General features: G+C 43.8%; 1 protein-coding gene across 1 annotated transcript in view; it reads right to left on the bottom strand.

The window, feature by feature from the left end:
* terb1 (telomere repeat binding bouquet formation protein 1) overlaps window positions 1-22,078 on the bottom strand; it is a 326,279-nt gene that overhangs the window by 108,235 nt on the left and 195,966 nt on the right. Inside the window, 3 exon segments of the mRNA XM_063067329.1 lie at window positions 2,449-2,601; window positions 8,514-8,636; window positions 9,847-9,962. Of these exon segments, the coding sequence (XP_062923399.1) occupies window positions 2,449-2,601; window positions 8,514-8,636; window positions 9,847-9,962 (392 nt within the window).

Here is a 22,078-nt window from a genome sequence, read left to right on the forward strand (position 1 = left end):
TGGAGGCCAAGTCCATGGGTATATTCAAAGTGGAAACTGATAGATTCCTGACTGGTCGGGGCATCAAGGGATATGGTAAAAGGGCAGGTGTATGGGGTTGAATGGGATTCAGGATCAGCTATGATGAAATGGCGAAGTGGACTTACTGGGCTGAATGGCCTGATTCTGCTCCTATGTTTAATGGCCTTATAATTCAGTATGTATGATGCATTTTGATACGATAATAGTAATTATACTCTGTGGATGCAGATTACATACTGTCAAGACCATTAAAAGGATTGTGGGAAGCGAGTCACAGGTCACAGGATATTAAAGGCAGTACCTAAGGTAACCAACTGTTGAAAAGAGGATATTGAGATTCTAATTGATTTCTGGCATGATACCACAAGGAGGATAGTAAGACCCTACGACGGGACAAGACTGAATCAAGAGACCTGTCTGATAAGATACAAATACAGTTTATAAGGTATAGATTATTTTGAGAACAAATCAGTCATTAAGTTTCATAAATTTTACAAGGATAGATTATCATGGAAAGAAGCAGACTGCTTGCAGCAAATGAGATATTTAGAAAAGAACCTATTGTACAATTTGAGGCTGTTGTTTCAGTCCTTTCATATTAATGGAGTCAATAGTTTTGGTTAGGTTAAAAAAAAGTGACAGAAAATGGTTCCCTGCAGTGTGCTTGAAGTTGTTGTGAGGCAGAGATTACACCTACAGGCAACAGTGCCTCTGGATGGACCATACTATGATGCTCAGAAAAGCTCCTTGGCCAACAGGAGGAAGTGGTGACTTTACCTGTGGCAGAAGGCAGGGAGACCTTTCTTCAGTTGCCATAGTCAGATATTCCCTTTCTTTAACATGGTCATGTGTACAGTATCATTCTCTTCTCAAATATAGTCGATGAATTTGAAGCTAAAGTATTTTACCGCTAAATTTTATGATATTAGCAGGGTTACTATGCTTCCCAAGGCTTACGATTGTTGAGATGGAATATATTTGCTTGAATTCCTGTCAGTCAGGAGTGATGGCAAGGCTTGCCCTGAGAGACTGCTGTGGAATGGAGTCAAGCATACACATCAAGGACAGAGTAACAGTCGGAGATCTTTAAAATATTCCTTTCAGCATACATTGATTACTTCTCTATCCTGTTATTACTCTTTGTAGATTGTGGCCTTGGGTGTTGGGAGCCACAGGTGGCCTTTACAGCACTGGACAACTTGTGCTTATCCTGAGTGCATGAAGAGTTTGGCAGTTGCAGAACTCACCATGAACCAACTTCATTTTAGGTCACAAGTTTTTCTGCTGGACCTTGTTTTCAGGAGCTGTACGATGTTTCTTTTCCCTTGCAGGAAGCTGGAGCTTCCAATCTAGGAATGCCTTAAATTTGCGGTTAGCTAACTGGTCATTTTCGTGGAGTCATAGAATTATATAGCACAGAAAGAACTCAACATTACATCAGTTCTGTTTCTGCTTCTTAAATAAGTTAGAAGTTTCTTCAGATACGTTCATCATAATAGAGTTGAGAACATAGAACACTACAACACAATACAGGTCCCTTAACTCACAATGTTTTGCCAGCCTTTTAACCTACTCCAACATCAATCTAACCTGTCCTCCATTTTTCTTTCATCTGTGTGTCCATCTAAGAGTCTCTTAAATGTCCCTAATATATTTGGCTCTACCATCGCCCCTGAAAGCGGGTTCCACACACCCACCAGTCTCTATGTAAAACAAACTACCTCCAACATACCCTCTATACTTTCCTCCAAACATCTTAAAATTATGCCCTCTTGTATTAGCCATTGCCATTCTGGGACTAAGGCACTGGCTCTCAAAAACTCCTATAATTTTATTCTGTAGGTCCTACAGGCTGGGAAAGCTCCATGTAAGGCATTTTTCAAGAATAGCCAGCTCCTTGATCTTTGTGACAATGTTTCCACTGATGTCAATGTTTTGGGCCACTCAAGTAGAGATATATTCTAATAAAGGCCAGTGGTTTGACTGGCATGCTTAAGTCTGAGGTGGGGAGCTGGAGTTGAGGGTCATGGTTACAGCTTGCCTGAGGTAAAAGATCAGCATGCTTAAGTATATAGCTGGATCTAGGGACAAGGAATGAAGTTTGTTGCATCTCTGTTACACGATGGTGGATGCTAGGGAGCCTTTGGAGAAGATGACACTGAAAGCATGCCCTCTCAAAGACACACACACAGATATCCAGTGAGTTAATGGATTATTGTTGATTATTGATTCCATGTTGAACCTACCAACATTTTGCTGCTACCAAATCCTTCCATTTACCACACAGGCAGAGGTCAGCCAGCATAGACCAAGAATCCAAACAGGGACTTAATGCTTTACACAGTTTAAGTATTCATTTCCTTTGGCTGCAGAGTCCCCTGGGCATCTCTATTTTCAAAATAACATCAAAATTATCAATTTACTCACAATTTTCTGAAATGCAGGAATCCAGGGTTTTTATCACAGATATTAGCAACTCCACATTAGGGTGATTTGTTAGAGATGCATCAGCCAAATTCGCAACAGTCTGAGCAAGTGTATCCAGGCCACCAACTTTACAAAAGTAGTTCTGTGCATATGCTTAAGAGAAAATTAAAGAAATGTTAAATGTACATGTAATTTGCTTTCTGCAAATTCACCCTTGAAGGAATAGCCCTCAGATCAGCAGCAGATTTCGGATTTCTACAACTTACAGCCCAATTAAAGCAAATCCTGGATCAAACTACATGTCTGCATTGATAGAGGTAAAGGTAACTTATCAGACTTTATAGAATGAAGACACACAAAATGTTGGAGGAATTCACGGACCAGGCAGTATCTATGGAAACGAGTAAACAGTCAACGTTTCGGGCTGAGACTCTCCATCAGGACTGGAAATTAAAGTGAGAGGTCAGAGTAAGAAGGTGTGGGGAGGGGAGGAAGAAGTACAAGGTGGCAGGCGATAGGTGAAACTGGGAGAGGGTAAGGAGTGAAGTAGAGAGCTGGGAAGTCGATAGATGAAAGAGATAAAGGGCTAGAGAAGGGGGAAATTGAGAGGAAAGCGTGGAAGACTATTGAAGAAAGGGAAAGGAGAGGAGCATCAGAGGGAGCTGATGGGCAGGTAAGGAGGTAATGTGAGACAGAGAAACAGGAATGGGTAATGGTGAAGTGGGGGAGGGCAATTACCTGAAGTTCGAGAAATCGATGTTCATGCCATCAGGTGGGAGGCTATCCAGATGGAATATAAGGTTTTGCTCCTCCAACCTGAGTGTGGTCTCATTGCGGCAGTAGAGGAGGCCATGGACTAACATGTTGGAAAGGGAATGGGAAGTAGAATTGAAGTGGGTGGTCACCAGGAGATACTGCTTGTTCTGGCAGATGGAGTGCAAGTTATGAGTGGGGTGGAATTCTGGGTCTGTATTCACCAGATTCAGAAGAATGGAGGCGACTTCATTGAAACCTATTGAATGGTGAAAAGCCTTGATAGAGTGGAGGTGGAGAGGATGTTTCCTATGGTGGGAGAGTCTAAGACCAGAGGACACAGCCTCAGAATAGAGGGGCGTACTTCTAGAATGGAGATGAGGAGGAATTTCTTTACAGATAGATAGATAGATATCCCAAAGGAAATTAGTGTCACAATAGCATTACAAGTGCACAAAAATATGAATACAGGTCAACCTTCACTAATCCGACTACCTGTAATTCGGTTCCTTCGATAATCCGGCACTCCTCAGGTCCCAATGGTGCCGGATTTGTGAAGGTCGACCTGTATTAGAAGAGAAGTAAGAAAGAATAAAAAATAAGTAGCTCAAAGAGTCTAACAGGAGGGAGTCACCACTCTCCCGGCTATAGGTTGACTCATTACAGAGCCAGAGTGTGGTGAACCTGTGGAATTCTTTGCCACAGGAAGCTGTGGGGGCCAAGACTTTATGATTTAAGGCACAGTTTAACAGATTTTTAATTGGTCAGGGCATGAAGGGATACAGGGAGAAGACAGGAGATTGGGCCTGAGAGAAAAATTAGATTAGCCATGATGAAATGGTGGATCAGTCTCAATGGGCCAATTGGCCTAATTCTGCTCCTATATCTTAAGGTTTTATGAGTGGTGGGAGGATGGTGTAAGGGCAGACATGTGCAGATTTCTAGTAAGAAACGGAGAGCTTTAAGGGCCTCATAATGGGGGATGGAGGTGTATAGGGACTGGACGACCATGAAGAAAATGAGATAATCAGGGCCAGGGAACTTGAAGTCATTGAAAAGATACAGAGCATGTGAAACTTCACGCACGTCTGTCCTCTTATCCTCACCTACCACGCCACCAGCCACCGCGTCTGGCACATAACTCTCTGTAACTCACGCCATCTCTAATGGGATCCCAACACCAAGCATATCTTATCCTTCCCCCCCACCCACTACCTTTCTGCAGGAAGAGTGAGTAAGGGATTTGAAAGTTGGAGGGGGAGGGGGAGATCCAAAATGATAGGAGAAGACAGGAGGGGGAGGGATAGAGCCGAGAGCTGGACAGGTGATAGGCAAAAGGGGATACGAGAGGATCATGGGACATTCGCCATGATGTGGAACTTTTCTTCCGCTGTCTCCGTCTCCGAGCCTACTTCTTCGGCAAGGACTCTTCCACCCCCACCGATGACCCCTTCTCCCGTCTTCAACCCTCCTCTTCTTCATGGACACCCCGCTCTGGTCTTCTGCCTGCTCTGGATCTCTTTATTGCTAACTGCCGACAGGACATCAACCGTCTCGACTTCACCGCACCTTGTCCTCATTCCAACCTCACTCCTTCGGAATGCTCTGCTCTCCACTCCTTCCGCACTAATCCTAACCTTATTATTAAACCCGCTGATAAGGGGGGTGCTGTTGTAGTCTGGCGTACTGACCTCTACCTTGCCGAGGCACAGCGACAACTCGCGGATACCTCCTCTTATTTACCCCTCAATCGTGACCCCACTAAGGAGCACCAGGCCATTGTCTCCCACACCATCACCGACTTTATCCGCTCAGGGGATCTCCCATCCACTGCTACCAACCTTATAGTTCCCACACCCCGCACTTCCCGTTTCTACCTCCTACCCAAGATCCACAAACCTGCCTGTCCTGGCCGACCTATTGTCTCAGCTTGCTCCTGCCCCACCGAACTCGTTTCTGCATACCTCGACACTGTTTTATCACCCCTTGTTCAATCCCTTCCGACCTATGTTCGTGACACTTCTCACGCTCTTAAACTTTTCGATGATTTTAAGTTCCCTGGCCCCCACTGCTTTATTTTCACCATGGATGTCCAGTCCTTATATACTTCCATCCCCCATCAGGAAGGTCTCAAAGCTCTACGCTTCTTTTTGGATTCCAGACCTAATCAGTTCCCCTCTACCACCACTCTGCTCCGTCTAGCGGAATTAGTCCTTACTCTTAATAATTTCTCCTTTTGCTCCTCCCATTTCCTCCAAACTAAAGGTGTAGCTATGGGCACCCGTATGGGTCCTAACTATGCCTGCCTTTTTGTTGGGTTTGTGGAACAGTCTATGTTCCGTGCCTATTCTGGTATCTGTCCCCCACTTTTCCTTCGCTACATCGACGACTGCATTGGCGCTGCTTCCTGCACGCATGTAGAACTCGTTGACTTTATTAACTTTGCCTCCAACTTTCACCCTGCCCTCAAGTTTACCTGGTCCATTTCCGACACCTCCCTCCCCTTTCTAGATCTTTCTGTCTCTGTCTCTGGAGACAGCTTATCCACTGATGTCTACTATAAGCCTACTGACTCTCACAGCTATCTGAACTATTCCTCTTCTCACCCTGTCTCTTGCAAAAACACCATCCCCTTCTCGCAATTCCTCCGTCTCCGCCGCATCTGCTCTCAGGATGAGGCTTTTCATTCTAGGACGAGGGAGATGTCTTCATTTTTTAAAGAAAGGGGCTTCCCTTCCTCCACTATCAACTCTGCTCTTAAACGCATCTCCCCCATTTCACGTACATCTGCTCTCACTCCATCCTCCCACCACCCCACTAGGAATAGGGTTCCCCTGGTCCTCACCTACCACCCCACCAGCCTCCGGGTCCAACATATTATTCTCCGTAACTTCCGCCACCTCCAACGGGATTCCACCACTAAGCACATCTTTCCCTCCCCGCCTCTCTCTGCATTCCGCAGGGATCGCTCCCTACACAACTCCCTTGTCCATTCCTCCCCCCCATCCCTCCCCACTGATCTCCCTCCTGGCACTTATCCGTGTAAGCGGAACAAGTGCTACACATGCCCTTACACTTCCTCCCTTACCACCAATCAGGGCCCCAAACAGTCCTTCCAGGTGAGGCATCACTTCACCTGTGAGTCGACTGGGGTGATATACTGCGTCCGGTGCTCCCGATGTGGCCTTTTATATATTGGTGAGACCCGACGCAGACTGGGAGACCGCTTTGCTGAACATCTACGCTCTGTCCGCCAGAGAAAGCAGGATCTCCCAGTGGCCACACATTTTAATTCCACATCCATTCCCATTCTGACATGTCTATCCACGGCCTCCTCTACTGTAAAGATGAAGCCACACTCAGGTTGGAGGAACAACACCTTATATTCCATCTGGGTAGCCTCCAACCTGATGGCATGAACATTGACTTCTCTAACTTCCGCTAAGGCCCCACCTCCCCCTCGTACCCCATCTGTTACTCATTTTTATGCACACATTCTTTCTCTCACTCTCCTTTTTCTCCCTCTGTCCCTCTGAATATACCTCTTGCCCATCCTCTGGGTCACCCCCCCCCTTGTCTTTCTTCCCGGACCTCCTGTCCCATGATCCTCTCGTATCCCCTTTTGCCTATCACCTGTCCAGCTCTCGGCTCTATCCCTCCCCCTCCTGTCTTCTCCTATCATTTTGGATCTCCCCCTCCCCCTCCAACTTTCAAATCCCTTACTCACTCTTCCTTCAGTTAGTCCTGACGAAGGGTCTCGGCCTGAAACGTCGACTGCGCCTCTTCCTATAGATGCTGCTTGGCCTGCTGCGTTCACCAGCAACTTTGATGTGTGTTGCTTGAATTTCCAGCATCTGCAGAATTCCTGTTGTTTACCTTTCTGCAGGGATCATTCTCTACAGGACTTCTTTGTCCATTCATCTCTCCCCACTGATCTCCCTCCTGGTACTCATCGTTGCAAGTTTAAAAAGTGCCATACTTGCTTACACCTCCTCCCTCACTACCATTCAAGGCCCCGAATAGTCCTTCCAGGTGAGACAATACTTCACGTGTGAGTCTGTTGGGGTTATCTACTGTATCCGGTGATCCTGGTGTGACCGCCTTTATATTGGTGAGATGCAACATAGATTGAAGACCACTTCGCCGAGCACCTACTCTCTGTCCACCAGAAAAAGTGGGATCTCCATTTCAATTCTTCCCATTCCTCTACTCGCAACGAGGCCACACTATGGCTGAGGGAGCAAAACCTTATATTCCATCTGGGTAGCCTCCAACCTGATGGCATGACATTTGATTTCACAAACTTCTGGTACAGTTTCCCCCCCCCAACCCTTCACCATTCCTGTTTCCCTCTCTCATCTTAACCATCAGCTCCATCTGGTGCTCCTTCCCCTTACCTTTATCCCATAGTCTTCTACCCTCTCCTGTCAGATTTCCCCTTTTCCAGCCCTTTAACGTTTTTACCAATCGATTTCCCAGCTCTTTACTTCACCCCTCTCCCTTTCCTGGTTTCACCTATCACCTACCACTTTTGTTTTTTCCTTATAATTTTTTTCTCTCCTCAGCCCTCCTTCTCTTGCTCTGACTTCTCATCTTTTTTTTCCAGTCCTGATGAAGGGTTGGCCTAAATGTTAGCTGTTTACTATTTTCCATAGATGCTGCCTGGCTTGCTGAGTTCCTCCAACATTTTGTGTGTGTTGTTTGGATTTACAGCATCTGCAGATTTTCTTGTGATTATAGAATGAAGTACATAATAATATTATTACATTGATAGCTTAAAATGTCTCCTGATCATAATATCTAACAGGTCAATTTATAATTTTTTTGATAAATTGGTTTCATTATTCATCTGTGAATAGGTTATACACAGAAATCTGGAGCAAAGATCAATAATGCTGGTTCTGTGTCCACTTTAAGCTAAGCATGCATTTTCTGTGCAATCATCAGGCAAGAGATTTCTATGAATCAATTAAAAATCCATTAACATTTCTCCCATTATTTTCTTTAAATTCTGCCTCATAGACACCCAAAAAGACAAAGGTACAGAGATAAAGGCTGCGACCAGCTATGCTAGCAAGGGCTATCAACATCACTGGATCTATGAAAAGGGTTTTGTCAGCAGCCAAAAGGTGACCTTTCATACGAAGATACACCAGCTGCATTCCATAGTAAAAATCATCCTAGCCATTTATGAGCATGTACAGGTGAAGGTCGGGGCAAACCAATGCACCAATAAGCAAACTCACCCCTCTTAATCTTTATGCATTACACTTCATTATAAATAAGCAGATATCATGCAGTCAAATACTTACAATTATTGGCAACTGTGAGTCCAATAAATGCACAAATGGGCCGGATTATTTCTTGTCTGATGCATTTTTGCAGGCATTCATTTGCAAATGGAAAGGCTGTTGTACACAGTCTCTGGTTCTCTTCTACAACAGCGAAACAAGGGTCAGTGCAAATGAAATTGCAGACACACAAGCAAATTTGATAATATGCAGTTTTTAGCTGTGTTTTCTCCCTCCCCCTCTCCCGAGACAATGACTCGTGATGGTGCAGTTTTGCCTGCAAAGGCTGCCCTCTGGTGCCTTTCCTATTCAGCTTAGTTACTGCATGATGGCAGGCTACTGTTCTGCAACATCGTTATGGAGTTGATTCTATTTGCAGCCAATGAGTAGCCACTCACTTTGTCTGGGAGAATCTACTGAACAATTGGCACTGCAACCTTGCTTAATTCTTTTTTCTCCTCCATTAGCTGAGTGCGACTGAGGGTAATCAAGTGCTTTACTACCCATGAGTCACAGCAACTGACCCAAGCAACTTATTGTTTTAATTTTTCCTTGCATCTCTTGCTAAAATGAAACGATATCTTAGCAGATTTACCCCTTAATATCTTTGTCAATACCTTCTCAGTGGAGAAAATTCTCTTCATATCAAGCAAAAATGTTCAATGGATAACAGTTAGTGCAATAAGCAACTCCTACTTAAGAAGCAATTCATTCTAGCAGTTTCAATAAAATCTCTCATACTGTTAAGAACAGCACTTTGTCATTTCTATTTATTCACATAAATAGAGTTCTAAATTCACCAGGGTGGTTCTTTAATATACAGTGTGTTCCTAATTAGTGACTGTAAACTGGTTATTTGAAAGAACATTCATGACTACAACTAAGCGATAAAATATGTGTCCTGACGAAGGGTCTCGGCCCGAAACATCAACTGTGCTTCTTCCTATGGATGCTGTCTGGCCTGCTGCATTCCACCAGCATTTTGTGTGTGTTGCCTGAATTTCCAGCATCTGCAGATTTCCAGTGTTTGCAATAAAATGTGTGTTTTCATTTGGCAGCCATTAAGTAAGAAGGAAAAATTCTGATTTACTTTTGTCCTTCTTGACCTCAGGGTACAAGGTGCAATAGTAGTTCCTGGCTACTGTTAGATAACTTGGCACACAAGAAATTTTAAACTGGGGGCTTTATTTGCCTGCATAGCATACCCATTTACTAACCTCTAGGGTCAAGGGTTAGGAAATACAACTGAAATAAAGTTCCTCTTTCAATCACTATACAGTACAAACATTTTGAGGAAAAGGATTTCAATGTAACAAATTGAAACACAGCAAATCTGGAGGCAAAATTTAAATACCATTCTGTGGATTGTTGACACAAGCACAGAGAGTACTTCCAATGGATGACCACAACTCGTAGTATTGACCAATATTTTCATGTATGGATTGCTTGTCCAACATCGGGAGTCTAGTTCTGGTGAAAAGTTAAAAAAGAAAGTCAAAATGTAAACATACTCTGAATTGTTAAATCGTTTTCAGTGCCTTTTCCTAAAGTTTTGGAAAATTTTCATCTTCACTGATTATGCAATAACTGATATGGGAAAAAACCCTAGTAAAGTTATTCAAGTATAGGATAGGTAAGCAAAGTGCACTTCCAAAAGGGAACGTGAAATACCCTGAGTCTGGTGTAAATGATAGCTGAGTCTGCAGCACAAAATGATTGCTGAGTCAAGAAGTTGTGGGTTCATAAGCTTCTTGACACTCTGATGCTGTATTGAGGGATTATAGTATGTTGGTTGTGCTTTATTTTGGTGGAACAAATCATGAGACCCTCTCTACTTGTCCTCTCATGTAAATATAAAAGAAGCTGTAACATTATTTCAAAGAGGAACAGAATTGCTATCCCTGTGACTTAGCAAATTTAACCTCCAATCACTAAAAATAGATTAGAACACAGAACAGTACACAGGAACCTACCATTCAGCCCACAATGTTGTAGTGAACAAGCTAAAAAGCAAATCAAAAGCACCCAAACATTCATCTCTCCTACCTACACAATATCTCTATCTCTCCATCTTCCTTACATCCATGTGCCTATCCAAATATTTCTTAAAAGCCTCTAATATATTTGCCTCTACCATATACCAGACATCCACCACTGAGTAAAATTCTTACCCCTCTCACCTTCACTGCATGTCCTCTGGTATGAGATATTTCAACATGGAAAACAGATATTCTCTGTTCACTCCATCTATATAACCATATAACAATTACAGCACGGAAACAGGCCATCTCGGCCCTTCTAGTCCGTGCCGAACTCTTATGTTCTCTGTGTTATCTTATCTATGTCTCTCACAATCTTATAAACCTCTATCAGATCTCCCCTCAGCCTCCAGTGCTCTAGAGAAAACAACTCAAGTTTATCCAGCCTCTTGAGATAGTACGTGCCCTCTAAACCGGGCAGCATCCTAGTAAATCTCTTCAGCATCCTTTCCAAAACCTCAATATCCTTCCTATAGTGGGGCGACCAGAACTGTACGCAATACTCCAGATGTGGCCGAACCAGAGTTTTATAAAGTTGCAACATAACCTCCTGATTTTTGAACTCAAAAAGACAAGAAGTTAACTTGTTACTATCACATTGCTGTTTAATGATGCTTCTTCTGCACATTGGGCTGTATATATTACAGCGATTAAACTTCAATAAAGTACTTCATTGGTGTCCTGAGGTCATTGAGGCCAAGCAGCATCTATGTAGGTAAAAAAAAAAGTATAAATATTTTTGGTTAATGACCAACCACCAAAAACTAACACACAGCTGTGCAAGTGAGTTTTGGTAAAAGCTTTATGAAAAACATAAGATGAACAAGGCAAATGAGACAGAAGGAAATCCCTTTGGAGAGAGAGAAGCAGAGCTTTTTCAGGTAGGCATTAATAGAAGAGAAATGCTAGTGAATTAAATAGCACAAAAACAAAATACTACAGATGCTACAAATTCAAGACAGAAACACAAAATTCTGGAAATATTCAACAAGCATCTATACTATCAGAGAGGGGAGACTGCCTTGACTGCTGGTGGGATCATTCTGCTGCCAGAGAGGGAAGCCTGTGTGTGGCCTGCCGCTGTGCCTGGAGAATTTTACCCAGGTTTTTCTGCATTTTGGATATGGGTTTGGACTGTAGACTTTTTTCCCCAATCTTATAGTTTTTTTTTATATAATGTGTTTTTTGCACAATCTTTCTTGTATTTTTTTTGCATGGTGGAGGGAGGTTTGGGAGTTGATGGTCCTGTTCCAATTTTTTTTTGTTTTTTTGTGCGGGGTAGGGGAAATTTCAGGGTTGATCGTGTTGCTTTTCTTCTTGTTCCTGGTTTCATGGCTATCTGGAGAAGAATTTTAAAGTTGTATACTTTGATAATAAATGAATCTTTGATGGACAGAGAAAAAGTGTGTCTAAAATCCACTAACTTTATAATTATTTATTTGATACTGTAATGAATAATCTCATATTATTGCTTAGGCCTATTTGCTAACCAACTTTCTCCCTCCTTTAGTAGCACTAGTTCCTTGATTGGGTACAACTCCACAGCTCAAAGATTAGCATCTCCCCTTCCAATTACAACCCTTCAATCTCAATGCTGTAATCAACAATTTTGGATAACTAGTCTTTCCAGTTGATACCTGAATGACCCAACGCTGTCTCAAGTCATTAATCTCTCCACAGCTGCTATCTCACTTTTTGATTATTTCTTCTAGCATTCACTTTTATTTCATTTTCCAACAATTGTTGTGTTCCGTATTTGAGAAGCATGGCAATTCTTTATTTTGTTGTCCTTTATCTCCCTCCAGACAGATCAGCTGCAATTAACCAGTTTCCACCACTCTCTCAGTGGCATCAACACCATTTGCAATATTCACTTTAGTAACAAAATACCCCATTGTAGATACACAACAGTAGCCAATTGTATGTCTGTTTAACGCAATAATGGTCACAGATTAACGTTAAAACCTAGGGAAGAGGAGAGTAGATAATAAAATTGAATGTCAGAGAGTGGTAACTGGATTTTCCCATGCTAGATATTGCCACTGCTTGGCAGTTGTGTGCATGAATGTTATCAGTCCAGTCTACTTTACTGAGGCAGCAAGAAGCATAGACAGAGTCATGGAGGGGTGGCTTGCCACCTATCAATCCAGTCTGCTTTACTGAGTTAACAAGAAATGTAGACTGTGTCCATAGAAGGGTGGCTTGCCATTTATCAGTCCAGTGTGCTTTACTGAGGCAGCAAGATGCATAACCATAGTCCATTGAGGGGAGACTGGTTTCCATGAAGTGTAGAGCTGTGAATACAACTCTGCTGTTTCTAGTGCTCAAAAAATTAAGGTTTCTTGCGGTCACAGGCAAAAAAAGTTGCCAACACAGATTGCTTTTTATGGTGCATCGATAAATATTGATGAGGGTTAAGAGGGACATGCTAAATTTCTTTAGCCTCCTGAGAAAGTAGAGGCTTTCTTGGCTGTGACGTCTGTTTGGTCGGATCAAGATTGGTAATTGATGTTCACTCTTAGGAACGTGAAGATATCAACTCTCTTGACCTCAGCTCCATTGATGTAAATAGGAGCATATGCTCTGCCCTCATTCCTGAAATCAACAAACAGCTTTTTTGTTTAGCTGACATTGAAAGAAATATTGTTATGAAACCATGCCACTAGGCTCTCTATCTCTTTCCTGCACTCCAGCTTATTGTTACTTGAAATTCCACTCTCAGTCCTGAGTATATAGATTCAAATTTCAAAGTAAGTTTATTATCGAAGTACATACATACACTGTATGTCACCATATACAACCCTGAGATTCATTTTCTTTTAGCAATCACAGTAAGTACAATAAATACAACAGAATCAATGAAAGAACTCCCCCAATAGGATGGACAACAAAAAAAGGGTAGTAGCACAGGGGGCTGAAAACACGGCCTTTGAGGCACCACTGTTGAGGATGATTGTGGCAGAGTTGTTGCTATCTATATTCACTGACTGCAGTCTGATGGTCAAAAAGACAGAATTAGAATTAGTATCTCTGTTTTAAATGATGTGAAATTTGTTGTGTTGAAACAATGTAATGACTATATAAACTACAAAAACAAATAAATAACTAAGTAGTGGATTTATGGCCAATCCGGAAACTTGATGCCAGAGGGGAAGAAGCTGTTTCTGAAAAATTGCGTGTTGATCTTCAGGCTCCTATACCTTCTCCCAAATCTAAGTAACACAAATAAAGCATGTCCTAGATCAGGGGTTCCCAACCTGGAGTCCACAGACCCCTCAGTTAATGGTGTCTATGGTATAAAAATGGTTAAGAGCCCCTGTCCTGGGTGGTGATGGGCCCTAGTGATGAAAGCTGCATCCTTCAGGCACCATGTCCTTGATGGTGGGGAGGGCTGTGCCCATGATGGTGCTGGTGGAGTCTACACATTCTGTAGCCTCTTGCAATGCTATGCATTGGAACCTTCATACCAGGCTGTGATACGACCATTAGAATGCTCTGCTTTGTACATCAATAGAAATTTGTAGAAGTCTTTGGTGACATACTGAATCTTTTCAAACTCCTAATGAAGTAGAGCCACTGATCTGATTTTGGAGACCTGTGTGTAGTTAAGGTGTTTCAATTGATTGTAGTAAAAATACACCTGGATCTGGAAGGTCCAATTGCTGGTGAGTCAGCACTGTATCTTGCCAAAATCTACACTATGAAGACAAAAGAACACTCCAAGCAACTCCATGAAAAGGTTATTGAAAAGTACAAGTCAGGAGATGCGTACAAGAAAATTTCCAAGTCACAGAATATCCCTTGGAGTACAGTTGTCAATCATCAAGAAATAGAAAGAATATGGCACTGCTGTAAATCTGCCTAGAGCAGGTCGTCCTCAAAACCTGAGTGACCATGCAAGAAGGGGACTAGTGAAGGAGGCCGCCAAGAGTTCTATGACAACTATGGAGGAGTTACAAGCTTCAGTGGTTGAGGTGACTGCACATACAACAGCTTTTGCCTGGGTGGCTCACCAGTTGCAGCTTCATGGGAGAGTGGCTGAAAAAAACTGTTGAAAAAAAACTCACATGAAATATCAGCTAGAGTTTGCCAAAAGGCATGTGGGAGACTCTGAAGTCAGCTGGAAGAAGGTTCTATGGTCTGATGAAACCAAAATTGAGCTTTTTGGCCATCAGACTAAATGCTATGTTTGTCATTAGCCAAACACTGCACATAATCAAAAACACACAATCCCTACCGGGAAACATGGTGTTGGCTGCATCATGCTGTGGAGATGCTTCACTGCAGCAGACCCTGGAAGGTTTATGAAGGTAGAGGCAAAAGGAATACAGCAAAATATAGGGAAATCCTGGAGGAAAACCTGTTGCAGTCTGCAGGAGAACTGTGACTTGGGATATTTGTTTTCCAGCAAGAAAATGACCCCAAGCATAAAGCCAAAGCTAAACAGGAATGGCTTAAAAACAACAAGGCTAATGCCCTGGAGTGGTCAAGTCAGAATCCAGACCTCAATCCAATTGAGAATTTGTGGCTGGACTTGAAAAGGGCTGTTCATTCACTATCCACATACAATCTGACAGAGTTTGAGCAGTTTTGGAAAGAATGGGGAAAAGTTGCAGTGTCCAGACGTGCAAACCTAATAGAGACCTATCTACACAGATTGGCTCTAATTGCTGCCAAAGGTGCATCTAATAAAAACTGATATGAAGGTCGGGGGGGGGGGGGGGTTGAACACTTATAAAATTGATTATTTTCTGTTTCACATTTGTAATTAATTTACTTTGTAGAGAACGGTTTTCAATTTGACACAATAGAGTCTTTTTTCTGTTGCTCAGTGCCAAAAAAGCCAAATTAAAATCCACTGTGATTCAATGTTATAAAACAATAAAACGTGAAAACTTCCAGGGGGGAAGTGGTGAATACTTTTTATAGGCACTGTAAATCCTCTGAAATATCAACACTTAGGAACTTGAAGCTGCTCACCCTATCTGCTGCTGATCCCTCAATGAGAACTGGAGTGTGCTCCCAACTCCCACTCTTGAAGTCCACAATCAACTCCTTGGTCTTGCTGACATTTAGTAAGTGTTGTTGTAGATCTCCATATTGTCATGGATTCTACCAACAACAGTGGTACTTCTCCTCCAGTGAGTTGTTTAATTGTCCCCCACAATTCATGACTGAATATGGTAGGACTGCAGGATTTAGATCAGACCTTAAGGTTGTGGGATTACTGAGCTTTGTCTGTTTCTGTTGTTTGGCTTTCAGTAGCCACGTCTTGTAACTTCATTGATTGATCTCTCATTCTGAGGCATGTCTGCTACTGCTCCTGGCGTGCCCTCCTGCACTGTTCATCAAACCAGAGCCAGTCACTTGGTTGATGGAGATGGTGGAGCAGGGGAATGAGTACAATTCTGCTGTTGCTACCAATGGCCCATATGAGCTCATCAAGGCCTAGTCCCAAGTGGCTATTTGTTTGCAATTGGCTCCATTTAGCATAGTGGTAGTGGCATAATGAAGTGCATTTTTGCTGTAAACGAAGGACTTTGTCTTGACAAAGACAGTATGGCAGCCATTCTTGCCAATGCTGTCATGTATACCAATTAGATTTTCCCCTCATCACTTATCGAGAACTGATTTAGCAGTAAGGTCTTTTACCACTCGGTCAGTAGTTGTTCTTGGTGATAAACATTGAAGTCTCCCCTTGCCACTCTCTAAGTCAGGAGTTCGCAATCTGGGGCCCACGCATCCCTTGCTTAATGGTGTTGTCCATGGCATAAAAAATGTTGAGAACCTCTGCAATAAAAGGTGTTCTACATGGATGTAAGTGCTAATTGGCAGAAGGTTTCCTCAGAGAGGTAGCATAATGTAAATGTTATATTTTGAGGATGAAAGTGGGTAGATCAAAGGCCTAGAAACTGTTTTACTGGAATTTTGAGGGTAATCCTAATGTTGTTTATGAAAGAGTTGGGACTTCAGAACCAGATTTGCATCTATAATTTTGACATAGAGTCAGAGAAAAGTACAGCACAGAAACAGGCTCCTTGGTCCATCTAGTCCATGCCAAAACTATTTAAACTGTCTATTTCCATCATCCTGCACCTGAACCATAGCCCTCCATACCCCTACTATCCATGTATCTATTCAAACTTCGCTTACCCAACGTTGATATGGAGCCCACATGAACCATTTGTGCTGACAGTTCATTCCACTCTCATGACCCTCTGAATGAAGAAGTTTCTCCTCATGTGCCCCTTAAACTTTTCACTCATTAACCCATGATCTCTAGTTGTACTTCCACCCAACCTCAGTGGAAAAAACCTGCTTGCACTTACCCTATCTATACCTCCAATAATTTTGTATTTCTTGATCAAATCTCCTCTCAATCTTCCGTGTTCTAAGGAATAAAGTCCTAATCTGTTCAATATTTCCTTATAACTAAGGTCCTCCAGACCTGGCAATATCCTTTTAAATTTTCTCTGTACTCTTTCAACCTTATTTACATTTTGATCCACTGTTTTCCTGTAGGTAGGTGACTAAAACTGCACACAATACTCCAAGTTAGGCCTCACCAATGTCTTGTACAACTTCAACATTACATTACATCCCATCTCCTTATACTCAGTACTTTGATCTATGAAAGCCGATGTGCCTAGCTTTCTTTTTGACCTCTGCCTGTGATGCTACTTTGAATTAATTATGGACCTATATTCCCAGATCCCTTTGTTCTACCACACTCCTCAGTGCCTTACCGTTCACTGTGTAAGACCTACCCTGGTTGGTCCTACAAAAATGCAACATCTTGCAGCTGTCTGCATTAAATTCCACCTGCCATTTTCAGCCCATTTTTCCAGCTGATCCAGATCCCTCTTCAAGCCATGATAGCCACTACACCCCCAATCTTGGTGTCAACCGCAAATCTGCTGATCCAGTTAACCACATTATCATCTAAGTTGCTGATGTACAGTAATTGACTAACAACAAAGGACCCAGCACCAATCCCTGCGGCATACCACTAGTACAGGCAACCATCTACTACTACTCTCTGCATTACCCCAAAGCCAATAAGCTACAAAGTTGAAATTAAATTGCCAGTTTCTACACAGCATTCCCCATTGATGAGTGACGAGTTACACTATGTTCAGCATGGCAATAGCTCTGACCTTTGCCAACAGCTCTAAAAGGAATACATCACCATACAAACAAAATTCTTCCATTTGGGGAATCTTGCTTTTCATTAACCGATGCCGCGATGATGGGAGGGTATTCCAAGGCACTAAGAAGTACCTGGACAGGCTAGTGAAGAGCACATAAATAATTTCTTTGTGCGTGGTGGCTGTGAAGGACCTCCAGGGCAGCAAGTTGCCAGGGTGACCCCTCTAAGAACAATAATGCAGTGTCTGAATGCCTACACTTTAGGAAAGCCTGCGACAAAGGCAAATGCTCATAGCTACACAAACACGAGGAAATCTGCAGATGCTGGAAATTCAAGCAACACACACAAAATGCTGGTGGAACGCAGCAGGCCAGGCAGCATCTATAGTAGTGGTCACCAACCTTTTTAAGCCCAAGATCCCCTCCCTCGACCTCAGTGAAAGGCAAGATCTACCTACTGAATCGTTTAGAGAAAAAACGGCTCAGATTGTACTGCCAATTTGAGGCCTTTTATTTGGGCTAATTGTATTTGAATTACACAGAATACTTCTGTCAAACTTTCAAATTAATTCAAACAAGAAAACACTGTAACTAGCATATCTTTAAGAATATTACAATACTTCACACCTTTAATTCTAAGTTTCATTATTTAATTTTATTTCAACACGAAAAATAAATGAATAAAAATTGACTGTTGCACTCAGTGTGATGACTGGGGCTGAATACTTATTGCTAGTTCCCTGAATTTTGGCTCATAACTACAGACAGCCAGTCTGAGACAGTCTGTGAGGTGTCTGTCAGTAAGACAGCTCCTGTACTTAGATTTAATAATTTGTCACCTGTGAAAATGCAATTTCACATAGATAAGTTGACCCGAAGTAGGCACTGACTTTTAGTGCTATAAAACCAACGCACACACTGCACATTGCTGGGAGCCCATCAGGAGTAATTGCCACCAGTTTATGAATGGGATTGTCATTTTCACAGATATATTTTTTAAACTCATTGTAGATATCCTAACCTCCCGTTCTCTCCTTTAATTGCAAAAGAGTGAGCAAGTTCTCCTTTGTTGTAAAATCCTGGAAAGCCATTCTGACAAATACAACAAGCTGAGCTGTTTGCATTACATCCAGGGATTCATCAAATTGTAGTGAAAAATATCCACGTCCTCTGACAGGGACTCTACTCTCCTTGCCACTGTTGCAGGGCCAAGCAGTATACTATGTATTGCGGTTGTGATGTCATCTTTGTTTTTAAAGTCATTAAAAACAGTCTCTGTGGTAATGGCCATTGCTTCCTTGAATAAATCGCCATCTGTAAAAGGCTTCTTGTGTTTAGCCAAAAGGTGACTTACATGAAATGATGCTTCAACAGCAGCCTTATTTGAGCAGCATGTTTTGTGAAAAACGATTGCTGGGCCTTCAACGCTGATTTCAGCTTCTCAACTTTCCTGGCACGAATTGCGCTCTTTGGGGGGTAGGTGTCTTTAAACTGGTGGTTGGTGTGGTGTCGCTACAGATTCCTTCTTTTAGTCAGTGCTTGTGTTTGGTGGCACAACATACATACACACTCGTCTTTCACCAAGGTAAACAGAAATACCTCTTCCCATTCTGGATGGAATTTGTATGTTTTTGCCTTCTTTCGTGGAGCCTCCGCCATGCTATCAGGATATCACGAGCGAGTGCCGTATATTGATGTTTGCGACAGTCTGTATTCTTATCCAGTGGTCCTCAACCTCCAGGCCACGAAGAATGCAGCGGTACAGCGGTGGCCAGAATGCACCCAGCACATCTTTAAGAAAAAAAGCTGAAATAAACAAGCTAATTAATTAGGTGCCGCCCTGATGCACCACCAATAACTCCAAAAGACTGGAAGTAGAGTAATTACTGAAAGGCTTTTATTAGCAGTAAAATGTGACCTCCATCATGGTGAATATCTGCCCCTGGAATGAGGAGGAGGAGCAATGGCGCAATCACCTTTATTCAGGGTTCTGTGGGAGGAGCCACAACAGCAGTCAGCAGAGGGGCGTGTCCAGACAGGTAACCCAGTTGCAACATATAAATATGGTTTACCACATTCACCCCTCCTTTTTTTTTTAAAAAAAGAGTCCCGCGGGGTGAAGTGACTGACAATATTTAAAACAAGTATATTTACAGGTCAAGTCTATCAGGCGGTTGAGTCCGTCGCTGTGATCTACGTAGCACCGGTGGTCATCGCACCAGCGACGGTGGTTGTGCTGGCTCCGGCCTGACTTGAGGTGTCAGAACGTTAGGCATTGGTAATCCCTCATGCGTGTGCATCGCGCCCGGTATGGGAGTGTTGTCTGGTGTCTGTGTAGGGCTTGGAGTGCGCGGTGTCTCATGGGTATATATATCAGTGGGTACGGGGTCAATAGTCACCATGGAGTGTTCAGGGTAGGGGCCTGGTGCTCCTGCGGGCGCCAGGTCGCAGATAGAGACCTTGTCCTCCCGCCCATCAGGTAAAACCACATAGGCATACTGGGGGTTCGCATGAAGTAAGTGAACCCCCTCGACCGTCAGGGAGTATTTATTACTCCTCACATGTTTCCAGAGCAGCACTGGCCCCGGGGACGTCAGTCAAGTTGGTAGGGTGGTCCCAGTGGTCGACTTTCTGGGAAAAGAGTCACTCATGAGGGGTGGCATTGGTGGACGTGCATAACAGGGAGTGGATGGAGTGGAGTGCCTCGGGAAGGACCTCCTGCCAGCGGGAGACGAGCAGTCCCTTTGACCTGAGGGCTAAGAGTTTGGCCTTCCACACCGTGGCATTCTCCTTCTCCACCCGTCCATTCCCCCGGGGATTATAGCTTGTGGTCCTACTAGTTGCAATACCCCTAGCCAGCAGGTATTGGCGCAGATCGTCACTCATAAACGAGGACCCTCTGTCACTGTGGATACAGTATGGGTATCCAAACAGAGTGAAGAGCTGGCACAGTGCTTTTATAACGGGGATGGCGAGGGGGAACCGCAAGTACTCGTCGATAATGTTAAGAAAGTACACATTGCGGTTGGTGGAGGGAAGGGGGCCCTTAGGGTCAACACTCAGTTGCTCAAAGGGGCCGGTGGCTTTGATGAGTTGGGCCTTTTTGGGTCGGTAGAAGTGCGGTTTGCACTCTGCGCAGACTTGGCAGTCCCTGGTCATCATCCTGATCTAAAGGGAGTAAGGCAGGTTCCGGGCTTTCACAAAGTGGAAAAGCTGGGTGATCCCCGGGTGGCAAAGATCTACATGTAGGACGTATAGCCGGTCGATCTGCGCGCTGGCGCACGTTCCCCGGGATAGGGCATCGGAGGGCTTGTTGAGCTTCCCAGGCCTGTACATGATGTCATAGTTGAAGATGGAGAGTTTGATTCTCCACCTCAGAATTTTATCATTTTTGATTTTGCCCTGCTGTTGGTTATTAAACATGAATGCGACCGAGCGCTGGTCAGTTAGCAGGGTGAACCTTTTGCCGGCGAGATAGTGCCTCCAGTGCCTAATAGCTTCCACTATGGCCTGGGCCCTCTTTCTCCACTGCGGAGTGCCGAATTTCAGGTCCTTGAAGGGTCCGGGAGAAGAACGCCACCAGTCTTCCCGCCTGGTTGAGGGTAGTGGCCAGTGCGAAGTCCGAGGTGTCACTCTCTACTTGGAAGGGAATGGCCTCATCCACCGCATGCATTGTTGCTTTGGCAATGTCCTCTTTAACGTGGCTGAAAGCCGGCCGGGCCCCGGCCGAGAGGGGGAGCGTGGTGGACTTGACCAGGGGGCGGGCCTTGTGTGCATAGTTAGACACCCATTGGGCATAATATGAAAAGAAGCCCAGGCACCTTTTGAGTGCTCTGAGGGTGTTGGGAAGGGGGAGTTCCAACAGGGGGCACATATGGTAGGGGTCAGGGCCAATGACTCCATTCTCCACGACACACTCAAGGATAGCAAGTCGGGTGGTTCCGAACACACACTTGCTCTTGTTATAGGTGAGAGTGAAAGCTTTGGCCACTTGGAGAAATTTTTGGAGGTTGTTGTTGTGATCCTGCCGGTCGTGACCGCAGATGGTGATGTTATCCAGATACGTGGCCTTCAGTTGGCACTGGTCCACCATCCGGTCCATTTCCCTCTGGAAGACAGATACACCATTCGTGACACCGAAGGGGACGTGCAGGAAATGATAAAACCTGCCATCCACCTCGAAGGCGGTGTAAGGGCGGTCCTCCCGGCGGATGGGGAGCTGATGGTAAGCGGATTTTAGGTCTATGGTTGAGTCCACCTTGTACTGTGCTATTTGATTGACCCTATCCGCGATGCGGGGTAGAGGGTACACGCTGAGCTGCGTGAACCTATTGATGGTTTGGCTATAGTCCACGGCCATTCTATTTTTCTCCCCTTTCTGAACAACGACCACTTGCA

The sequence above is a fragment of the Mobula hypostoma genome, chromosome 14 (genome assembly GCF_963921235.1).
Source record: "Mobula hypostoma chromosome 14, sMobHyp1.1, whole genome shotgun sequence".
NCBI classification, from domain to species: domain Eukaryota; kingdom Metazoa; phylum Chordata; class Chondrichthyes; order Myliobatiformes; family Myliobatidae; genus Mobula; species Mobula hypostoma.